The sequence below is a fragment of the Taurulus bubalis genome, assembly GCF_910589615.1.
Source record: "Taurulus bubalis genome assembly, chromosome: 15".
NCBI classification, from domain to species: domain Eukaryota; kingdom Metazoa; phylum Chordata; class Actinopteri; order Perciformes; family Cottidae; genus Taurulus; species Taurulus bubalis.
The window spans coordinates 17,441,424-17,461,570 of record NC_136603.1 but is presented as its reverse complement, the minus strand read 5'-3'; the positions used below and the strand labels follow the sequence as shown (position 1 = coordinate 17,461,570).

The 20,147-nt window shown below is 39.1% G+C and overlaps 1 protein-coding gene across 1 annotated transcript; it reads left to right on the top strand.

Moving 5' to 3' along the window:
- Positions 1-7,565: 7,565 nt before the first annotated feature.
- On the top strand, positions 7,566-18,904 carry LOC306747520 (ly6/PLAUR domain-containing protein 1-like; the record flags this gene model as incomplete). Its single annotated transcript, XM_079230577.1, has 3 exons — positions 7,566-7,614; positions 9,780-9,911; positions 18,663-18,904. The coding sequence occupies 3 exons, from the start codon at positions 7,566-7,568 to the stop codon at positions 18,902-18,904; spliced, it is 423 nt and encodes a 140-aa protein (XP_079086703.1).
- Positions 18,905-20,147: the final 1,243 nt, after the last annotated feature.

Below are 20,147 nucleotides of genomic sequence, written 5' to 3'. Positions count from 1 at the left end.
AACGTACGTGGCCTGCAGCTGTGAGTTTATATTGCTACGACATAACCACCCTTGTTTGCTAGTTACTTTTCTAGCTACTTTGCGGACACACTGTTTATACTTCCATAACCTAAACATGGAAACACATGACAAAACGCAACATCCTATCTGATTGTTTCTGGACACTTTACAAATATTATATTCAAAGTACAATATACAGTGTTTTTATTCCGCTTTTGGTCTCCACCAACTCTTTCGAAAGAGTTTTTGATCTTGCTAGCTGGTTCACTTCATGAACACGCCACTCGGTAGCTTTCTCATTTGGTCCGTGCAGTTAGCGCACAGTGGGTTTCTCTGGCTGTGCAACCAATACAATGAGCCAAGAGAACCTAAAAAGCATAATTTGATTTCATTTTATTTGAAATAAAAACATTAAAAAAAATATGTAAATGCAGTTTTAAACACTTAGTTAACTTTGCACATCCAGTTCGCCACCAGACCTCCATTATGGCACCAGCTGTGGCCACTTTTGGAGATTAATGATGCAAATTAAAGGCCTCCACTAAAATCCTGCTGAGCATGGATTGTTTAGCTACATGTATTTGCATTCTCCAGCAATGTATAAGCATTTTAATAAATGTTTATGTGAAGATCTAATTCTGCTTTAGATCTTATAAATATCTAAGCTCCAATAAATGTCAGTAATTTATTTTCAGATGGAACCTTTTAAACTCAAGATCACAAATTATGACTTCCATCCTTGAAAACATTTTATGTACAGCACTTACTACTGATTGCCATTCATGAGCTCTATACCTGACTTAGTGATGTGATTCTTTAAGTGTGCACTAACTTGTTGGAAACTTTTTTTATTGTCACAATGTTAATATCAACGTGCATGCAACCACCCTTGGACTTATTCTAACCCCAGAAATGCATCGTATGAATCTGATATCCATCATATGACGAGTTTCATCACAAGAAGTAGAAGATACTGATAAGTGAAACTTGATGTGCTCAGTTTTTATGACATATTAGACACATTACATATTTTCATTACTTAAGCAAAGGTCTATTTAGAAGATCATGCATCATGGGTCTGACTATCACGGCTGGAAATTCCTTTAGATAAGAGTCGCGTTTTGAAAACAGTGCACATCACATCTTGTCATGAAACTCCTTACATGTCCTTTTTACATATTTCCACAGTTATGACATCAAGACAAAGCAGTGAGTTTTGCATGTAACATTAGCACCTAGTAGGCACATTGTGGACATTGTTGTGCTAGCTCAGGGAAAATATCATTTATTGTCTCTGATAGATGCTGTGGATTTAATAAGTAAACCTCAACTTTAAAATGTACAACCATTTCATTGCAGCCAGTTAACCAGCTCGGAAAAAATCTTGGCTTTGTACGTTTCTGCAACCTACGGATACGTTGAATGCCATGCAGCGTTTTTGCATTTGGTCAGAGCAAGTGACGTAGTACAAAGTCCAGTAAGGGAGGGTGGGATTGATGGTGGATGGGTCAAACAAACACATGTTCATGAACCGTGTGAAACCAAAAGTAGACATTGAATTTATGCATGTCACTGAATGTTTTTGTATTGTTACGTTATTGTGTGAACGCAAACCATTACTATTTTTCTACCCTAAACCAAGTAGTTTTATTGCCTAAACATAACCAATTGTTTTTCAATGTTAACCACGTTCCATTGTGTGTTTTTGCAATTGTGATAGATACAAGACTGATATGAAATGTATTTACGAAACGTATTTTTGTTTTAGAAACGTTGACATTCAACGCATCCTGCCGTTTGCAGAAATGTACAATGGCAAAATTCTGGGTTGAGTGAACACTCCAGATTTCTTTGCACTGTAATGGTTTAAGGATTTTACCTGAACTCAATATTTTCCTTTTTGTCTGCACATTTAACTGTATAATACCTCACCGGTTTATCCCTCTATTTTGTGTGCTGTGTGTCCTTTATAGTAATGTTTTTGGTGTTTTGAATGCTTCCCGACATATTTGATGCTTTTAGCTGCTTTGCGATGTCTCCCCTCTCGCACCTTTGTCGGCTCCCTGCATTTCGTGCGTAAATGTTTGCCAGAATGCATATTGCCAAACACTGCTCTGAGCTAATCATAAACAGAAAATGAATGCAATTAAATCTACATATCAAACTTGTCATGGTGACTATAGCCATATTGTTTTGAAACACTAGACAGTTTACACTTTCACGTGATGTAGAACCATGGAGCACTGTACCGTTGCACAATATCATTAGTCATGTCATCTAACTGTATTTACCTCTTTAATTCTTTACTCACTTGCTACATGTATACGTTGAAGGTAATATTTGTAAACTACACGGGTGTAGTGACTGAAATATGTAGCGTACATAGGTGAGACGAGGTGTTCATGGATCAGGGAACAGATTGGCTGTACTGATACGGGTAGATGGAGCATGGTGTCTGTGTTTTTAAAATGGCTCACATAAGAAAGAGTCTCACTCTCACAAGAGTATTGTATTTTTCTAACATTTACTCTAATGCCCTGTATTTGTACTCAGCACTGATGAGTGTGATTTACCATTTATTGCACATATTGTTACTCACTATTACAGGTATTCTCCCTCTAAATGTTTTTGTTTTTTTTCAGAACCCAATAATAACAGTGATGTGCTCGTGTGACAGTCACCTTAGCAGTACGGATTGAGAATTGTATATTGCTGATATTATTTGTTTTATGTTAAAGAAGGAAGAAAAAATAAACTATTTCAATACTTCAATACAACATTAAAGATTCTGCCTTTTAGTATGTTGTATTTGACTGAATTCATGTGGCTCTAAAAAGCAACAGGCGTGATTTTATGCAAACAAAGTTTTCTCCACTCCCGGACTCCAGCCCAAGCTCTGTGCTTGCCAGTATGAAAGTTTGAAGCGCTAAAGAGCAATGTGACAACAAAGTGTTGTTGTTTTTTCCATTAAATTCAAAGTAAATAATTTGCAGAATTTCAACCAACATGTCATGTGCACTGGACCAGTGTTTCTCAAACTGGAAGCAAACTCCTGCTGAGCTGCCTGACAGTGTTGTCAGATGAAAACTAACATGAAAAAGCAAACAAGAATGAAGAATGCTCATTCCAAGATTGACATCCATGCATTGCAGTAATTGGTTTGAGGTTCATATGGTGAAGGGAAAAAGTAAAGGAAGTACAGTTAAAGTACAGTGTGTGAATAAGCATTTCCTTTCAACACTGACAGTATGTTTCTTTTTTATCATCTGTCCATGACCACTATCTTTACATAGCTTAGCTTAGCTACCTTAGTTTAGCAGACAGCTAGCCTAGCTCTATATTTATTAAGATTAAAACATGTTTTTAAATTGCCTACGAGCTTCTGTAAAGCTAAGCAAAATCTTATTTTTTGTGTGTTTCATCTGGACAAATAAATATGTTTCAGTTTTACAGGGGATATGCAACGAAGCATTTCTGTGCCTAAACCTTAAATGTAAATTGTCTTTTTTACACTTCAGTTTTACATACGAATTGTATTGCATGTGATTAAACAAATCAGATCTTAATTAGATGAGCTAATAGGAATATTTAGTTTTTTTATCTTAAGACAGAACTAGGAGTGTTTCCACCCGTGACAAACATGAGCGTGATATAAATGTTTTTATTCTAACGAAGGCAAATTAGCGTATTTCCTAAAATGGGAAATGATTCCTTTAACGAGGCTAATTGACACCTGACATAGTTGACCGTTTACACTTTTAGTCAAATGAGAAGTGAGCATAGTGCCTTGATCAGATGTATCAGTGTTTAATTGTGCAAATCTTATTATAGTTCCCACGCTCTCATTCACTGGATGGTGTAACTACCAAACCACACATCATTCCAAAGGAGCTGATAAGATTGATTGTACTGATTGATCAGACGAAAAAGGCGGCACGAAGGCTGAATCAGGTGCTTCTCAGAACAATGACAGCAAACTTCAGAGGAAAAGGCTTTAAATCAATCAGTGTCTTCCAGTTGTTGTTTTTCTCCTCTGAGATTTGATTGTTAATGAACAACGTGGTCCCCAGAAATGTTGTGAAGTTGAGTTAACAACAAAAGATGGTATTTACATGCATCAGTTAAACTCAAATTAAAAAAAAATACATGTATATCCTTTATTTATACATATTTTGACTTACAGTTACATTCAAATCATATGCTTTTTCTTAATTTTGAATGCACTGGAACTGGAACTGGAACTAAATGCCGATCAATTTATCTTTTAACCCCAAAAACATACATGGGAGGTAAATTTAAAAAAGCCAACGCCTGTGTGGTATCTGCAGTTCTTTTCTTCAGTCTTCATAGGACCTCAACACACTCCACCAATTAGACCGGTGGCCAAATAGTTTTCCTACTATGGCGAAGGAATGACCCGCCCTACTCTATCTTATCTGGACTGTGATCACTGATCAGTCAAAGAAGAATATTCAGAAATGTTTAGTAACCAAAAATCAACCTGAACAATACAAATAGGATTTTGAAAAGTGAGGCAGACATGTCCCCCATCCCATCCCCAGTGAACATTACGTCCTTGTCCTTGATGACAACGAAGAAGCTTAAATATATTGTTCTTAACTGCAAATGAGGTCGACAAAAAGCCTATCAGTATCAAGGATCCTGTAACCTTGTGCAGTCTGAGCTGTCAGAGTAAATTCTTTAAGTCCTGAAGTCATACTCTCGTTGACATAATTATTTCATTAAGATTTATAGGCAATAATTGAATGACAATGACCGCATTGTGGTCCTTTTCCAAAGAGACAGAAACCTCTCAAATGTCACTTATAAATTGAGCTCTTTTTTCTGACCTGATGGTCAGTCATCCTTGATTAGTGTTGCTGTTATAAAAGGCTCTATGCATAATGCCTCCCAGTGTGCCATCAGTCATGGTAGGACACTCACACTCAAAGGCTGGCATAGGGAGAAGCCACAGCTACCACATTCAGCTAAACTCTCCTAAATGCAGTGTTGCTCTCACTGCTGATGCCTGACTATGAGTGTATGTAATTCTATGCATACACAAATTATGTAAAACTCTCAATTTAGGAATTTTGACCAGTCAGTCAGGACATTTTTCTCCTCAAGTACTGAACCATCTTTTATTCTGACAGCTTCAATAGCTGCCCATTATGTCCTTTACTTTCACACTAGCGAGGTTTCACTTTAAATGTCTTCCTGGACATCTCGTTTCAGAGTCAAAAGTGTCCTGTTTGATGTTACGAATCTTCACATTGCCTAAAATGTTGTGTGAATGACCCGTTAGTTAATTTAAAGTTCAGCCAAATAAGGTATTCATGACTTTAATGTCGGTCTTAATGCGTAATTATCAAAGTTCCATTTGATCTGATTAGCACAGTAAATCAGAAACAACTTCCCCACAGCCTCTTGAGCACTGACGACGTGTTTCATCCACTAATTGAAACAGGTTGATCGTGATGACTCTGAATTAAACTATTGGAGTTTTTACAAAGGATTGAGACGGACTAAGATCCTCTGAGACCAGTAAACAATGACAAAGCATTACGTGACCCCCCCTTTCCTGCAGATCAGCAGTTTGCTCTCATCTTGGTTTGTTCTGCACCGAAATACTCCTCTGACTCTTCATACAGCCCGGTGCTGGTAGGTTTGGTGAGGCATTTTACAGTTTAAATGAGCTTGGGGTCGGGAAGGAACAGGTTGATATTGTGGCTCAGCGCCGATGACCAAGCAGAAATTGTTCAGCAAAGTTTCAGCTGTATATAAAATATTAGTCTACGCTGTACAGCACTGAAGGGACTAATCCATCTTTGAATATATGAAAGAGTATCCATCCATTTTTTTTTACCTTGCTCCTAAGTGTTGCAGACGGTGTTATTAGTTTTTAATGTCCCTCACTTCACAGAGCCCTATCGCCGAGCCTTTTGTGGCACACGCTGTACCTGGAGAGCCTCTCTGTTTAACTCTAAGCTTTTGATGCATTTTACGGCCTGCAATATTTTTCCTCAGGCACATGTTAGTTTATGATTTGCTCATGAAAATAGCCGTTTGAGGCTCTACACTAAACTTTTTTACCCCTGAGACCACAAAATTCATGTTACCCAAACACTGCATTTAAGTTTGCTTTTGTCCAATCAGAAAAATCAGGTATCGTTTGTTTGAAAGGTCCTTGCAGACACTTCATGCAGTGAAGATATATTGCCTTTAATTGAAAAATACATTTATTTTTTTGTTGTCTCTACCACCACATTCCCTCTTGGTCCCTTCATTGCCATTAGCTATTCATGCATCAGATGCCCTCAGACTTGCCAAATGCTAAGTGCAGCCACATTACCTGCATCGTCTGTATTTACGCCCCTGCTTTCACAACAAAGTGGGTAGATGCTATTATCTTCAATAGATTTGATATAATGGGTCGAAGAGGGAATGGGGATAAAACTGGAGCATGGTAATGAAGTGATTTTCTGCACTGAGATTACCTAAACTCTGATTGGGGACTTTGGAGGTGAAAGCACTGAATCTGTACTGTCAGTTTAATTTCTGTGAAATGGCGAGCTATAAATAAAGCAAAGATTCTGGAGTTATTTGGCCTTTATAAGACAGATTAAAGGTGGTCGGAAGAGCAGAAAAATGAACGGCTGTTAGCCTCTTTATGATTCTTCATGACACTTTATTGATCTCAATGGAGTGTTTTAGGAATGAGTCCTAAAACCCGGAAATAAGTCAGCAGCATCATTGCACTTCGAGTTCCCTTGTCCCAAAATCAATGGGTTCTTTTTAATGGGGTTTTGGTTAGATTTCTAAAATAAGGTGAGTTTAAGATATCTTAAAGTTTTGTTATACGATATAAAATACGTCAGTAGATAGCCCTCGGGTTAGGGGGTTAGAGTTAGGGTTAAAGCTTTTACATGCCTTCAAAAAGGCAGTTGCTAACAAGTGACTAAATGCAAAAGTAAAGGCTGAGTAGTCCGCCTTTACAGCTTCTTTGTATTTATGGTCACATGACCATAGACAAAGTGTAGTTTGGCGATTACATTCATATCCCATCATCATGAAATGTTTGAATCATTTATGAAGATTATCTTGCTGAAAAAAATCATGTAAGTCACACATGGTTGTTTGCCGCTTATTCTCTGCAAGAATCCAAAAGCCAATGGACAAATCCCATTGGCTTTTCATGGAGGGAACCAGTGCGATGCTAACTTACTGGACGGACTACAGAAATACATCATCTCTGCACCAATGGGGGGGAATCCGTTTGTTGCAGTTGCAGCTAATGGGATATTCAAGGGACTTAACTGACATAATGTAAAATCCCCACTGTGTTAATAACAACAATATACAGAAAGACAGCACATTGGATCGCTGTCAAAACAGTGACTTTTTGGGTCACATGGTACACAACTCAGCCGCGCGCGTGCGTCAGCGGCGGATAGAGGTGAAGCGTCGGCTCCCCGCGCCAGGCTGCCAGCTGCTGCGTCTCTGCGCTTCAGATCCGGAGAACATCCGTCTCTCATGTTTTTGCTCCGAGCCCCACTAAGCGGACCATGCAGCTGTTCACCGTCTCAACGTTGCTCCTGCTGTCCCTCAGCTCAGGTAAGGACGCACGGACACTCTTTCCAAACACTTCATTAAAGCGCGATTTACAGACAGTCGGTTGCCACTAAAAACTTATGGTTCTTTTTGGAGAATGGGCGCGCACAGCTTGGAGAGATGCGCGCTGATCCGCCGCTGTCTTTCTCTAAAGTTGAGCAGATTTTCTGATTGTGGGTCGTCTTTGTGATGAGGGACAACTTGAACGGGCTTAGATTAAAGTATCGATTGCCACACATGTATTATTGACAACCATAGGAGATTGTTGTCGCTTAAAAACTCGATGTGGCACGCGCTCATGAAACCATCTCGGGAAGTTTTCATAGAGGCTGCTGATCAACAATGTTGAAACCATCGACACCAGTTCACGTCATCACCAATTGCTCCAGAGTATTGTACCAGTCTGGGGCAGTGGTGGAGGGGGGACTTTTAGTTGAGTTTAAATGAATTACAATAAATGTAGTGGAGTAAAAAGTACAATATATTTCATACTGAAACGTGGTGACGTGAATTAGATAACATGGAGTATACCTTCGCTGTTCATGTAAATGTACTTGTCACATACATGTGATATTCCATCACTGAATATATGTATCATAACTTCCACTGCTATTTATCAAAACTCCCTTTCAATGCATTACGGTACATCGGCAGACAAAGCTTTACTGATGTTGACCAATGGTAAAATATGAAGTTTGATCATGTTGTGCATAAAATATCATCTTCTTGTCCTTCTCATTGCCAACATGTTTAAATCTACAGCAAATGCAACATGCATTTGCTGTAGATTTAATTTCTGCAAGTGGTTGTAGAAGAAGTCCCTCTTATGAAAGGTGAACTATTATCAGTTTTGAAAATATTGAAAGATGCTTGGAACTGGGCTTTTAGAAACATAAATAATGAATAATAATAATAATAATAATAATAATAATAAGCCAAAACCTTTTAATAGTCAACGTAGTCAGAATGGGCAGTCAATGCATTTGTGACTTGAGAGCATCCCTACTGGTTCATGGAAAACTGTTCCGTCATTCAGAATAAATTAGTACGATGAAGGATACTTGATAAAGCATGTTCACTATAAACATATCTTTTTTTGTAGAAAATACTGAAATATTGACGATCAAAGCCAGACGTGATGAAATGTTGCAACAACATGCTGCCAAAATAAATGAACCACCAGCAGCTCCAATGCAGCTGAATAATTGAGCATGTCTGTCACATCAATTTGAGATGGTCGGAGGGCAAGGAACCAAAAGTCTGAATATTCAAGAAAATCTAAACTGAATTTCACTTTGATATGAAACACGCTTTATTCGCGATCCAAGAAAACAAAATTTAGTATGTAAATTAAAAAATAGTAAGTGTTGTAGCTGATGGTGGTGACCATCTGACCTGCTGAAGAGACTCATAAAAATATAAAGATTTAATAATTAAGGGAGAAGCCCCACTAATATATGACCATAAAACTTCCCCAGTTGATTACTTACTACTCCATAGACAAAGATATTTGTTTTTTGGATTACAAGTTCTCTTAACTGGTATGTTTAAATGTGCAAAGTCTGCAATATCGTATTAAATATCAGAGGGAATCTCTTTGTATCACTCATGAATCAGAAAATATAATGTTGACAGCCATAAATCAGACTATGAATGATATATGAACAAACCCTTCTGTAATATTCAGAATATTGATAGGAGTGCAATTGGAAAGTTTGGTGTATGTGAGTGCTACTGAGGTGGATATTTCTGACAAAATACTTTTAAGAAAACTGCTTTTTAAAGAAATGTATTCCATACATTTTGAAGATACTATAAGTGAATACTGCGAAAATATATCATCTACAGATGATGACTTAAGATAATTATTTGTCCAAGGTTCCTAAAATGCAATGGTTAAGTATGCAATGAACCATTATTTAATGCTAACTTTGTGTGAATTTAGGAGAAATCTACAGATGCAAATAAACAAAGAAAAAAATACATACTTGTGTATTTTGAATGTTTTCTTTCTACTAGTCTGAAAGAAGACATGTTATCAAAGTAAAATAGACTAGTGCATGAAAAACAATGTTTTTGCCTACGGGTGTCGTGTGTGTGTGTGTGTGTGTGTGTGTGTGTGTGTGTGTGTGTGTGTGTGTGTGTGTGTGTGTGTGTGTGTGTTGCAGGGCTGGCTCTGCAGATCCAGTGCTATCAGTGTGAGGAGATGACACACGACTGCTCCACGCCAGAGTTCATCGTCAACTGCACCGTGAACGTGCAGGACATGTGCCAGAAGGAGGTTCTGGTGAAGGATGATGGTAAGTCGCGTCACTGGGGAAGCTTGTTCCTCCTCTCTGCTGTCATAAAAAAGTGTGTTTGTATCTCAGGATACATCAGAGCAGAACAGGCTCCAGTACAATGTTGACAGATCGGCCTCAATCCAAGTAAAGCGGATTCGATTTTGGTGGTGATATGGATCTGGGAGGATCTGAAGAGTTCTCTTTGTTGTTGTCATGAATGAATCAATATAGCTTAAAACTGTAGTGACAGGAGTGATCACTGCGTGTGGAAAGCTATTGAGTGTTGCGCCATCTAGCTGTTCGTGAGCAGGATCAGTTTGTCTGTGTTGAGCGTCACACCCTCGGTTCCTTGTAGTGCTCCGACACTAATATTTTCTGAATCCATGGAAACATAATCATGTTTCTCAACAAAAGGATGTTTTGAAATGGCACAAAGGAAACAGTTTGTCTTGCCTGCTGTCCTTTAACACAAAACCAAAGAAGGAGGGCTCTCCAGCATGCTCAGCCAGAGGCCAGGCTCTCTGCTGTGAGCAGAAATTGAGCTGATCTGAGGTTAGCGAGGACACGCGCTTCAGTGCTCTGTGAGTGTCATTAAAGAATGAAAGTCTCAGCTGCAGGTCAGTTTTGACCGTCATGAATATAAACTATTTCATTTCCATCTGAGGAGAAAACCTACCAGCTCATGCTGTGCATGCCGTAGCAGTTGTGTGTCCTTTGTGTGTGTTCAGGCCTTTCCAAAAACCTCAAATCCTATTATCCAGCTGATATTAACTTAATGCGGATACATCGGCATTGGTGGATATGTTGGCCAATAAGTTACAATGATGTCTTTGTTGTGAATTGGGATGTTTCAGTAATCTGTGGAGCACGGTTGGGCAATATGTAAAAATGTTCCAACCAGCCACAGTCGATCCAACATTCCCGCAGGTGTGTGACACATTGGGTTGGTTTTACCGGCTGGTTCCTACATGTTTAGCTGCAATATCCGTAAAGCTGCAGCAGCCAACATTTTATATGTAGATTGGATCCCATGACTACATGTTATGTTAAAAGGGGTAACTTGCAGTGACAATCCCACAGATAATTAATTACCCCACACATTCTGCAGTTCCTGTCAGCTCAATAGAACATTTCGGTGTCTTTCTGCTTATTGTTTTGGTTCTACGACCCGAAGCTTTTCTGTTTTGGATCACTAAATACTTTCATTAACTTTAACATTCATGTCCACAGCAGCTGTTTTCAGGAAAACAAGCTCTAACAAACCATCAGACAAACAACGTTAGTAACTAGCTGTTGAACACAGAAAGTTAGATTTTACTCTATGAAGGTTGCTAGAAACATGACCGAATGAATGATTAGGTTTCTCTGTGCCTTCTGGATGTGTAAGAAGGCAACTGAGTGCTTATGCATAGATGACAACTTTGTACGGTGATAATATGTTAACGTTTTCAGTTTGCCCCAACATGGCAAAAGCATTACATTTGACTACTTTAAAGAAAAGTCTGGGGATCACCAGTTATTAGGATAGAACAGCACATTTTGACCTGATGTGACAAGAAGAGATTTATAAAGTAGGAGACAGTTTCCACTCTGAACTGTGCATATTGATGACGATGTTGAGGATTTTTCATTTACTTACACCGTGCCTTCTTGTTTTCTTAATTTACAGTGAGTTGAGCTCTCAGGGTCATCATATTTACATTCATTCAATCAAATTCAGTAAAGGAATATCTTTCCAAAACACTCCGTGCACATCTGAACCTCTGCTTTAAATGTGTTAACGGACTTTTAAGTACAGGTCATCCAGCCTATGTTCTTCAAGTTTTTCATGGGTTTTGCAGTGAAATGTTGACTCTTTAGTAATGAATAATGTGTGACTGCTACTTCCCTATTTGCTGCAGGACACTAAGGGTCACTCTTATGCCACGGGTCTACTTCATTTTCAGTGAAAATGGTGGGTCATTTTCTCCCCTCTCTCTACTGCTGATGAGCAAAAGCAATAAGTTCCTGTCTTTGGAAATGGGGTTCCCAATCCAAAGGGCAGGCTATAGAGTCGACAGTTCTTTAATAAGAAAATCTCCGCATGAATGCTCATGTACGTCCCAGCCTTTATCTCCCAGTGTTATCATCATTGCTGCTTCGCATGGAAAGGAGGCTGTAGAAATTCCACTGAAACCACATTCACAATTGCACTGCCACCTCTGTGCAATGTGCTCAAGTGATAAGAATAAAAATCAGTGACAGTGTTTGATTCTTCTTAAGTATACCTGCCCTGTGATTGCCTCTATGAGCCGACACCTTAACATGCATTACGACAATGTAGACGTGAAGGAAGCAGAATGGTTTACGTATGTCCTCAATTGGGCTATTTTCTGTTAAAGATTAGTCTGTCTGCATCTGAAAGGCCTGAAACAATCCAACTGCTGGCTGGCAGAACTTCAAGGTATCAGTCAAGAGTGTAACTCTGTCAAACCCACAGTCTATGGAGAAACAACCACGAGTAGAGAGACTCACGTTCATAACCTCCATTCGAAGGACGGCTATTTTTCAGCTGGGCAGCATGAGACAAGCTTGGCTTCCTATCCAAACCCATCTTCAATTAGTATAATCATATTTCCCCTGATTATGTCTTATAAAAAGAGTGTCCTTTTCTGGTTGTAGCTAACTTTGTTGTAGCTAACTTTGTAACTTTGTTTGCTGTTTGCTGTTTGGTGCAGGGCAGGAAGGCCTAAGTAGTGCACTGTCGGTTATCTGAAAGAAAATTGAAATAGCTTCCTGCTGCTGCTGCTGGAGTTTCTGTGCCAAAGAATGAACCAAACGATGCTAAAAAACTAAATAGTACTGAGGGGGACAGTAGGAGCAACACCTTTCATGTTAGGCTTCAGAGACACTTGATTGATCGATCATATGAAAAGTATTGATTCGTCCAGCTTTAAGCGAAACGATTACGAAATGATTACGAGATAAACACATGTTATGATCCCTTTCAGATTGCTCTAAAAGGGAGTCTGAAAAGCAAACAATTGCGGTTGTATAGCAATAGTAGGTGATGCTGATGAAAGTTGATAAGTAGCATCTTATTATGCTGTATTTGATGTGATGTCTAGTTACAAATATGAGTAAAGTGACGCTTGATTTCACCACCTGAAACTGCCGCATCTCATTTCTTGGTTTGATGTGTCAAGAGGCAGTGGTTCAATGTCTGAAATCAAGAAGGAAAAATCAAATTGTTTAATTGCTTAAATGAAAAGACTGCCAACAAAAATATCAAGCATGCAACCTACCAGGAGGAGGCGATGAGGTTCCCTGTCGATAGGTCTGGGGCCGGGGTCCATCAGACAGTATCACTCAGATTGTCCCAGCTTTAAGATGTTTAAAATGGTAACATCAAAGTGATGCACAGTCACTAGCCCGGTTCCGATAATGTAATAGCCACCGGTGACTATATGTCCAAGCTGGTGCAACACTGGCTGTGCAGGGTCACGGTGCTCTTCGTGTAAACAGCCGAAGAGACCACAGAACAGAGACGGGTGGAGACGAGCGGCGGCTGCACTCCCGATTTCATGGCTTATCTTAATTAGCTTTCACAAAAGTTAATTTACTGTTTCAGGGAAAGAGAAATGAGAATGTGGTAGTCACAGTGTTTTACATTTATTTGGTTAAATAGAGTGACTGTGCATGGCTGCTGAAGTGTGTTTGCTTTTGTGATTCAGATGGATGTGCTGTGTTTCAGCAGTGTTTGCTCTGGATGCTCAGAGTTTTTCAATCATAGGTTTCTTTGCTAAAGTGTGCAATTAATTAAGAGCTAAAGTATTGTTTCACTGACAAAGGGATTGTATGCATGTAACGAGTGGAAACTGTGAACACGGAGGTTTATTTTGGAAAGACACGGGAATGAGTGGAAGTTGACACGCCGTGCCTGAAACGTCCCAAAAAGTGATGCTAGAGGGTAGAATGGTGAGTTTAGCGGATTCACTTGCATGATTAAGGTAAATCCATGTGAATTGTATTGGGTTGCACTTTGGTTAACTTTACACTTTTCTTTACCATTAACCATTATCAAACCGTCTTGACAGTGCTGACCTTTAACAATCCAAAACTAATATATCATCTTTTATTAGCTGTGTTGATGGTAGAAATAAGTCATTTTGAATAACTTTCGTGAACTTGGCAATAGCTAGAGGTAACCTCAGCTGAGTTGAGATATTTCCTATAAGAAGAGTCTGTATCCGTCCAAATCTGAGAGGAAATATGTGAGGTGTAACCAGAAGTTGGTCCAGTAATTACCAGATTTGTCTAAATGTTATTAAATGCCTGACATGATTCAATGCCTTTTAAGTTTTCCTCTTTTCCCCCTTATTTTGTGTAACATAATTGTGCTGCTGTTGTTCGGCCTGTTTGAAAATAAACTTTATATCTAAAGAGAACTTGTTCTTAGTTGCATAAAGGTCATCAAAGGAAATTATAAGTGAATGCATTCACAAGTGCTTAGATTTTGATGACTTCTATTTTGAGAAACTCAAATATACCTGCTAGCAATTTAATGTCCCTACTGACCATTTATCTGGCCGACATCTTTATGTTGGCTCACATAACAACTGCCATATAATTTCACTGCTTCATCAAGTTTGATTTAGATGGATAATGAAAGCCCACAGAGCAGACGGATACATGTCTAACATGGTTGTGTCAAGGGCAGTCCAGTCAGTGTTACAAACAATATCCAATTATGTTTTCTACTCTCAAATATGGAATTCACTAACTCTGCATAACTATTAGGAACCACATGCTTATCTCATTCCTTGCCTTTAACCAGTGTCTTTTGATTTATTTGGTTGGAATTTCATTTAGAAGGGCAATCAAAGGTTCTCCAGACTCTGGCATATTGGACTGCTTACTCTTCCCTGTGCAGCCGACCATGCGAATTCTCATTAGACGAAATTTCTCACAGCGCTCCAAAGTTGATAAGAAATCTCACCCTTTCTCCCATAAATTAACTCGACAGCATAAAATAGATTAAAGTGCTAAATCTTAGAATCCCCACGCAGAAATTAAATGAAATCCCCACCTAAGCACTTCAAACATAAGAAAGTGACTGTTTTCTGGTTGTTCTGTCTGAAATCCATTTTGGTGATATTTGCTCAACAAATGCGGCACTGCATATATTCTCCATGTATAGTTGGTATAAGAAATACAAGCACCATGTACCAGGATGGTGTTTGTCCTGAATTAGAGCTGTTCTCTTGGCAATACTGACATGTTAAGGAATCATATAGTAGACCATTAACAACCTAATTACAAATTAGGAAGTTTTACAGTTGGTAGTAATAGATAGTAATATACATTACATATTTTCTCTTTAACGTTTCCATTAATAAAAATGTCAGATGTCAGTTATCAGACCTTTAATAACCAAAATAAAGATGCTGTACTGTTGTATAAGAGCACAGAGTTGCGATAGAGGGTTTCTCTAACAGCAGGTGAGCTCCCTCTCACAGTTTTATCATCATATTTAAAGTGCTGCACTGTCTTGACACATTTATCTGCCGGGACAGCTGCAGTTTATTGGTTTTATTGGATGTTCCTGTGATATTTCAGGTTGGTGGTCCATCGTTATTGATACCCTTTGGAGGAGTACTTTGAAAATTAGTCACTGAAAATTCTTTTGTTAAACCTACACATAGGGAAGCCAAACGTTGGACACAACCTTTACATGATTTAAGAAATCTTTAAATTGATTAATGTAAAGTATGTCAATACACAGGAAAGTAATACAAATTGTTTCATATTGATTATGTCATTTTAACTGTGTAGATTTTGTTTTAACTCTCAAAATCTTTTTTAGGCAGATGTTTCTCTTTCCGATGAACACATGCAAAGAAGCAGAAGTATAATCATCCAGAACTTGTGTAAGGGAGCAATTGAGACTTGAATCATATCGCGTCAAGATGCTCAAAATTCAGACACAGGCCTTCAAAATCAGTGGTCAGTAATCAGGCTGGAATTATGTATCATCATCTGCATGCACAACATATGATTGTTATCAGAAAGACGAGATTTGATCCAACTCAGTACAGTACACCCCCACCCATTGTCTGACAAAATGCTGTGATCGATGGTGTCAGAAGCATCACTTAAATGAAGCAATCCAGGAATGGAACAGCACCGTTTGTCATTTGTGACTTTACGAAGGGGAATCTTTGTGCCGTGATAATGCTTACGTATTAGCATTAGAAGTTTTCCTTCCTGATACCAACAAAACTCCTATAGAAAGTAACTCTGTGCAAAAGTGATTGTGTTAGTGTTTTGACTAGTTTGGTAAAAGACAAAACACAGAATACTCTAAAAGTATGTTGAGAGCAATTTCCAGTGACTGCATTCATTTTTTTCAAAAGTTCCTCTGAAAAGCATTCATCCCAGAATAACTGATTTATCACCACAAGCTATAATCCACATCCCAATGAAGTTCACTTAGGGAGCCGGTGAATTAAAGAGATCCTCAGCTGTGAACATTTCAATTGTGCACTATAAAGCATGATTGTACTTGAAAAGCGTGTTGGAACAAGTTGTTTGTGAGATTACTAGAGGGAAACGTTAACATTTGGCTGACATTTTATTTCAAAGACATTTTTTTATGAGCACATAAACTTCCCAAAACCCTTGTAATGTGTCACTCCTCACTCCATTTGAGTGCAACAGATACTGGCGTAGTAACACCCACAATGCTGCATGTTCATTTAAATTGTGCATTCTCCCATGTCTTATATACTGCAAATATCACTGGAGTTCCCAGAAGGTGTCAAGTAATCCAGTGGAAACATTGTGTCAAATGCTGCAAGGATGATGGAAGGAAAGCCTGGAGAATTAAACCGCACACTGTGTTTATATCTCTAATTTGAGCTGTCACACTCTTCAAGGATGGCAGACACTTCCGAGGATCTCTGTCATTTCCTAAAAATGTCTGTTGTAAGAAAATCCTGTGGTCATGAATGGCTCCATAATCTGTTGAATTTTATCTCAAGCAGTAATTGGAAAACAGTGAGAGCCGATAACAGTGGCAGTCAGTGGCAGTCAAAATGAGGTGCAGTAAAAGTAGGATGAGTCACTGACAGGGAATACAGATTTGGTGGCTTTTGTCACCTCAAACGAGCACTTAGCATATGATTATGTTAGTTCAGCTTTTTTTAATTATACCATTCATAGTTTTTAAGTAATTAAACATCAAGTTTAAGTTTCTACATCGGTGTGTATTATGAAGAACGTTAAAAGTGGGCGGAGTGAATGACATCCCAACTCTCTCTTCAGCTCTTTAACACTTCGTTGACACTAACTATTTACAGAGCAGACACTTCAGCTATCTCAGGACGGTGGTAAAAAATCTGAAATCTGAATTGGCCAAGAAAATTGCAATAAGCACATCTCCATTACACTTCAAGAGACGTTTGAAACTCTTAACTACTTACATTTAATCTAACACTTCAACTGCTTGTAGTGCTTCAACTGAAACTATTCAGACTGTCAACATTTGTCCTATTAATATTGATTTTAACCCGTTTACAGTGTTTGTAGCATATATTTAAAAAAAACTCTAAAGCAAAAGAAGGAACAGGGCAGTACTTTTTGTTTTGCTCAGAATTGTGAATCTTTATGTTTTTCATTGAAAATGTAATTTGAACTGAACATAATTGTGAATGATTTTAACTTTTTTCTTTTTAAATGCAGTATGAAGAATGAACATGTTTACAGGGCAGACATTTTTACTTGTCATTAGAGGAAACGCACTATTGTAAGCAAAAACATTAGTTATGACTCAAGTGCCCGTAAGCTATTCAGTGAGCCAGCATGTTCCCCACCAGAACCCTGTAACTGGCACATGTCATTGGACTTATTAATGTTTATGTCACCTGTTTTTTTCCTGCTGATGTCAAAACGTCTACCTGAAAAAGTTCCCAGTGCAACATTTTGACATTTTGAAGAAGCACAAGTGTCCTGGCAGCAATAATGGCTGCATTCCATTTAGGTGTGCCAGCAGTTTGGTGACACCATGTACTGCCATCCCGAGCATTGCTCCAACCAACTTGCATTTTAATTAGACAGAATAACTGCCATTATTAATGTTACCTGTTCCACCTGTGCTTCCTGTCAGCAGCTTCTCCTCAGACCCTGACACACACTGTCTGTGGCCCTAGTTGGTACTGTGTGAGCACAAGTCTGCGCTTATCGGCTGCTTTTGGGCTGAATCAGCGCCTTGAGTCGGCGGTGAGAGGAATCACACTGATTGTCCACTAAAAGACTCGAGCGGCCGGCTCAAACTAACTACACCAAAAATCCCAGGGCTGCTAGTTAGCGTGGTTGGTTCCATACAAGTGTTTTCCTTAAAGCTCCTCTGGGTATGTACGAACACAGTAAGAAGAGAAGTCGCACCCACTGGGAGCACTGTAGTTAAAAAGTACGAAGGGCTGTTTTCCTCATTCATAGACTAATTATTCTAGACACTGTGGCAATTTTATGCAAATCTCATGGAGACACAGAGTCGAGCTAAGTGACTGCAAAAGGAACATTAGCCCAATTATCCAGAGACGTTTCCCTTTAAGTTGCAGTCCCTCTTGATGAAAAAATACATGCTATTTAAACCCTAATTACATCCTCCATCTCACAGTTTTGGTCTTTGTTCCCCCTCTCTCACACACACACACACACACACACATTCACACTTGCACCCTCTAATCCTCTCATTACCAGCCTAATGCATTTCTATCCCTATTTCAGGGATACACTACCGCAAGTCCTGCGCCTCGTCGGGAGCCTGTCTTATCGCCTCGTCTGGTTACCAGCAGTTCTGCACCAGCAAGCTCAATTCAGTGTGCATCACCTGCTGCAACACACCGCTGTGTAATGGACCACGGCAGAAGAAACGACCCCAACCGTCGGCGGCCATTAGCCTGACCACGCCGCAGCTCCCCGTGTTTTCTCTCTGTGTTTTTCTCCTCCTGTCCTCCACACTGTGCTGACAGACCGTCACACACTAACATGCGTTTGGACAACTGGAACTGTATGAACTAGCTGAGACAGCGAGGAACACGTACTGTGAAATGTATATTCTTTGAGCAGAAGAAAGAGTGTACAGTACTCGTTCTCTGGACTCTCATTCTGTCGCAGCTTTTTTTGTTATCATCTCATGTGTGGTGTCACAAACATGGTCACGGTGCAGCCACAAGGGCACACGGGTAAGGTGAGCAGTAGGACATGGAACAGCTTCTGGCTATTTTGTTGTGCAATAGGTAGCTCATTCGCATCTGTCTTTGTTTACTTACACCACAAGGTCAAATAAGACATATTGCAGGACAAAATAGTATTTTAGAGTTCAGATTAATTATTTATTTTCTGAGCCTGAGGAAAAGCTCTCCAGAATATATAACACTGTGATTTGTTGTAGATCAATACCCTTACCTGGGACAATCACGGATTCTGTTGTATTGACGAAGTGAAAAAGACAATGTATGACAATGATACTGTTTAATGATTCGGTGCAGTCAGGAAAATGGTATTGGATGAAGAAAATCACACATGCTAGTCATTATGTTTAAGCCACGTACTGCCCTAAAGACCCTCACAGACACCATCTTATCAGTGGAGGCCATGGGAAAGTTTTACCCTGAAATTTTCCTCCACATGTTCTGTAACAACCTTTTCTGTCTGATCACAACAATGTACATATAGCTGCAAGAGCATGTTGAAATACAGAAACCCTTTTCAAACTACTGACCACATATTCGTTGCATCTATAATGATTAGAACCATTTGCGTTGATCTTGAGCAGCAATAGGACAGTCGGTGTGTGGTACGAATAGGGGCATCCAGAGTGGCTACTTGACTGCTGATGGATTCTGAAGAAAGAGTTTTGAAGTTACCCTAAAAGTTATGCTCGTTCCCTATACGATATGGGAATATGTTGTATGGTGTCAGTATACCGTGTCAGAGATTATTTCAGAGCCAAATATGTTATGACAAGACGTAATGTGATGTGCTTTAGCAAGTTGTTGGTGCTGTCCATCAGAATGTAATATTCCGTTGCTTTTGTAGTGGTTGAGTTGTTGGTTTTGAGGTGACCTGAACCTTAAAGGTACCCTGTGGAGTTTTGTGGATGCGTCCTGGAGTTCTAACAAACATGTCGAATGCATTTTTAAAGCCAATATTTTGAGCTCTGCATGGCCAACGTCTATGTTAACATCAGCTTACTGTCCTCTTCTGCAT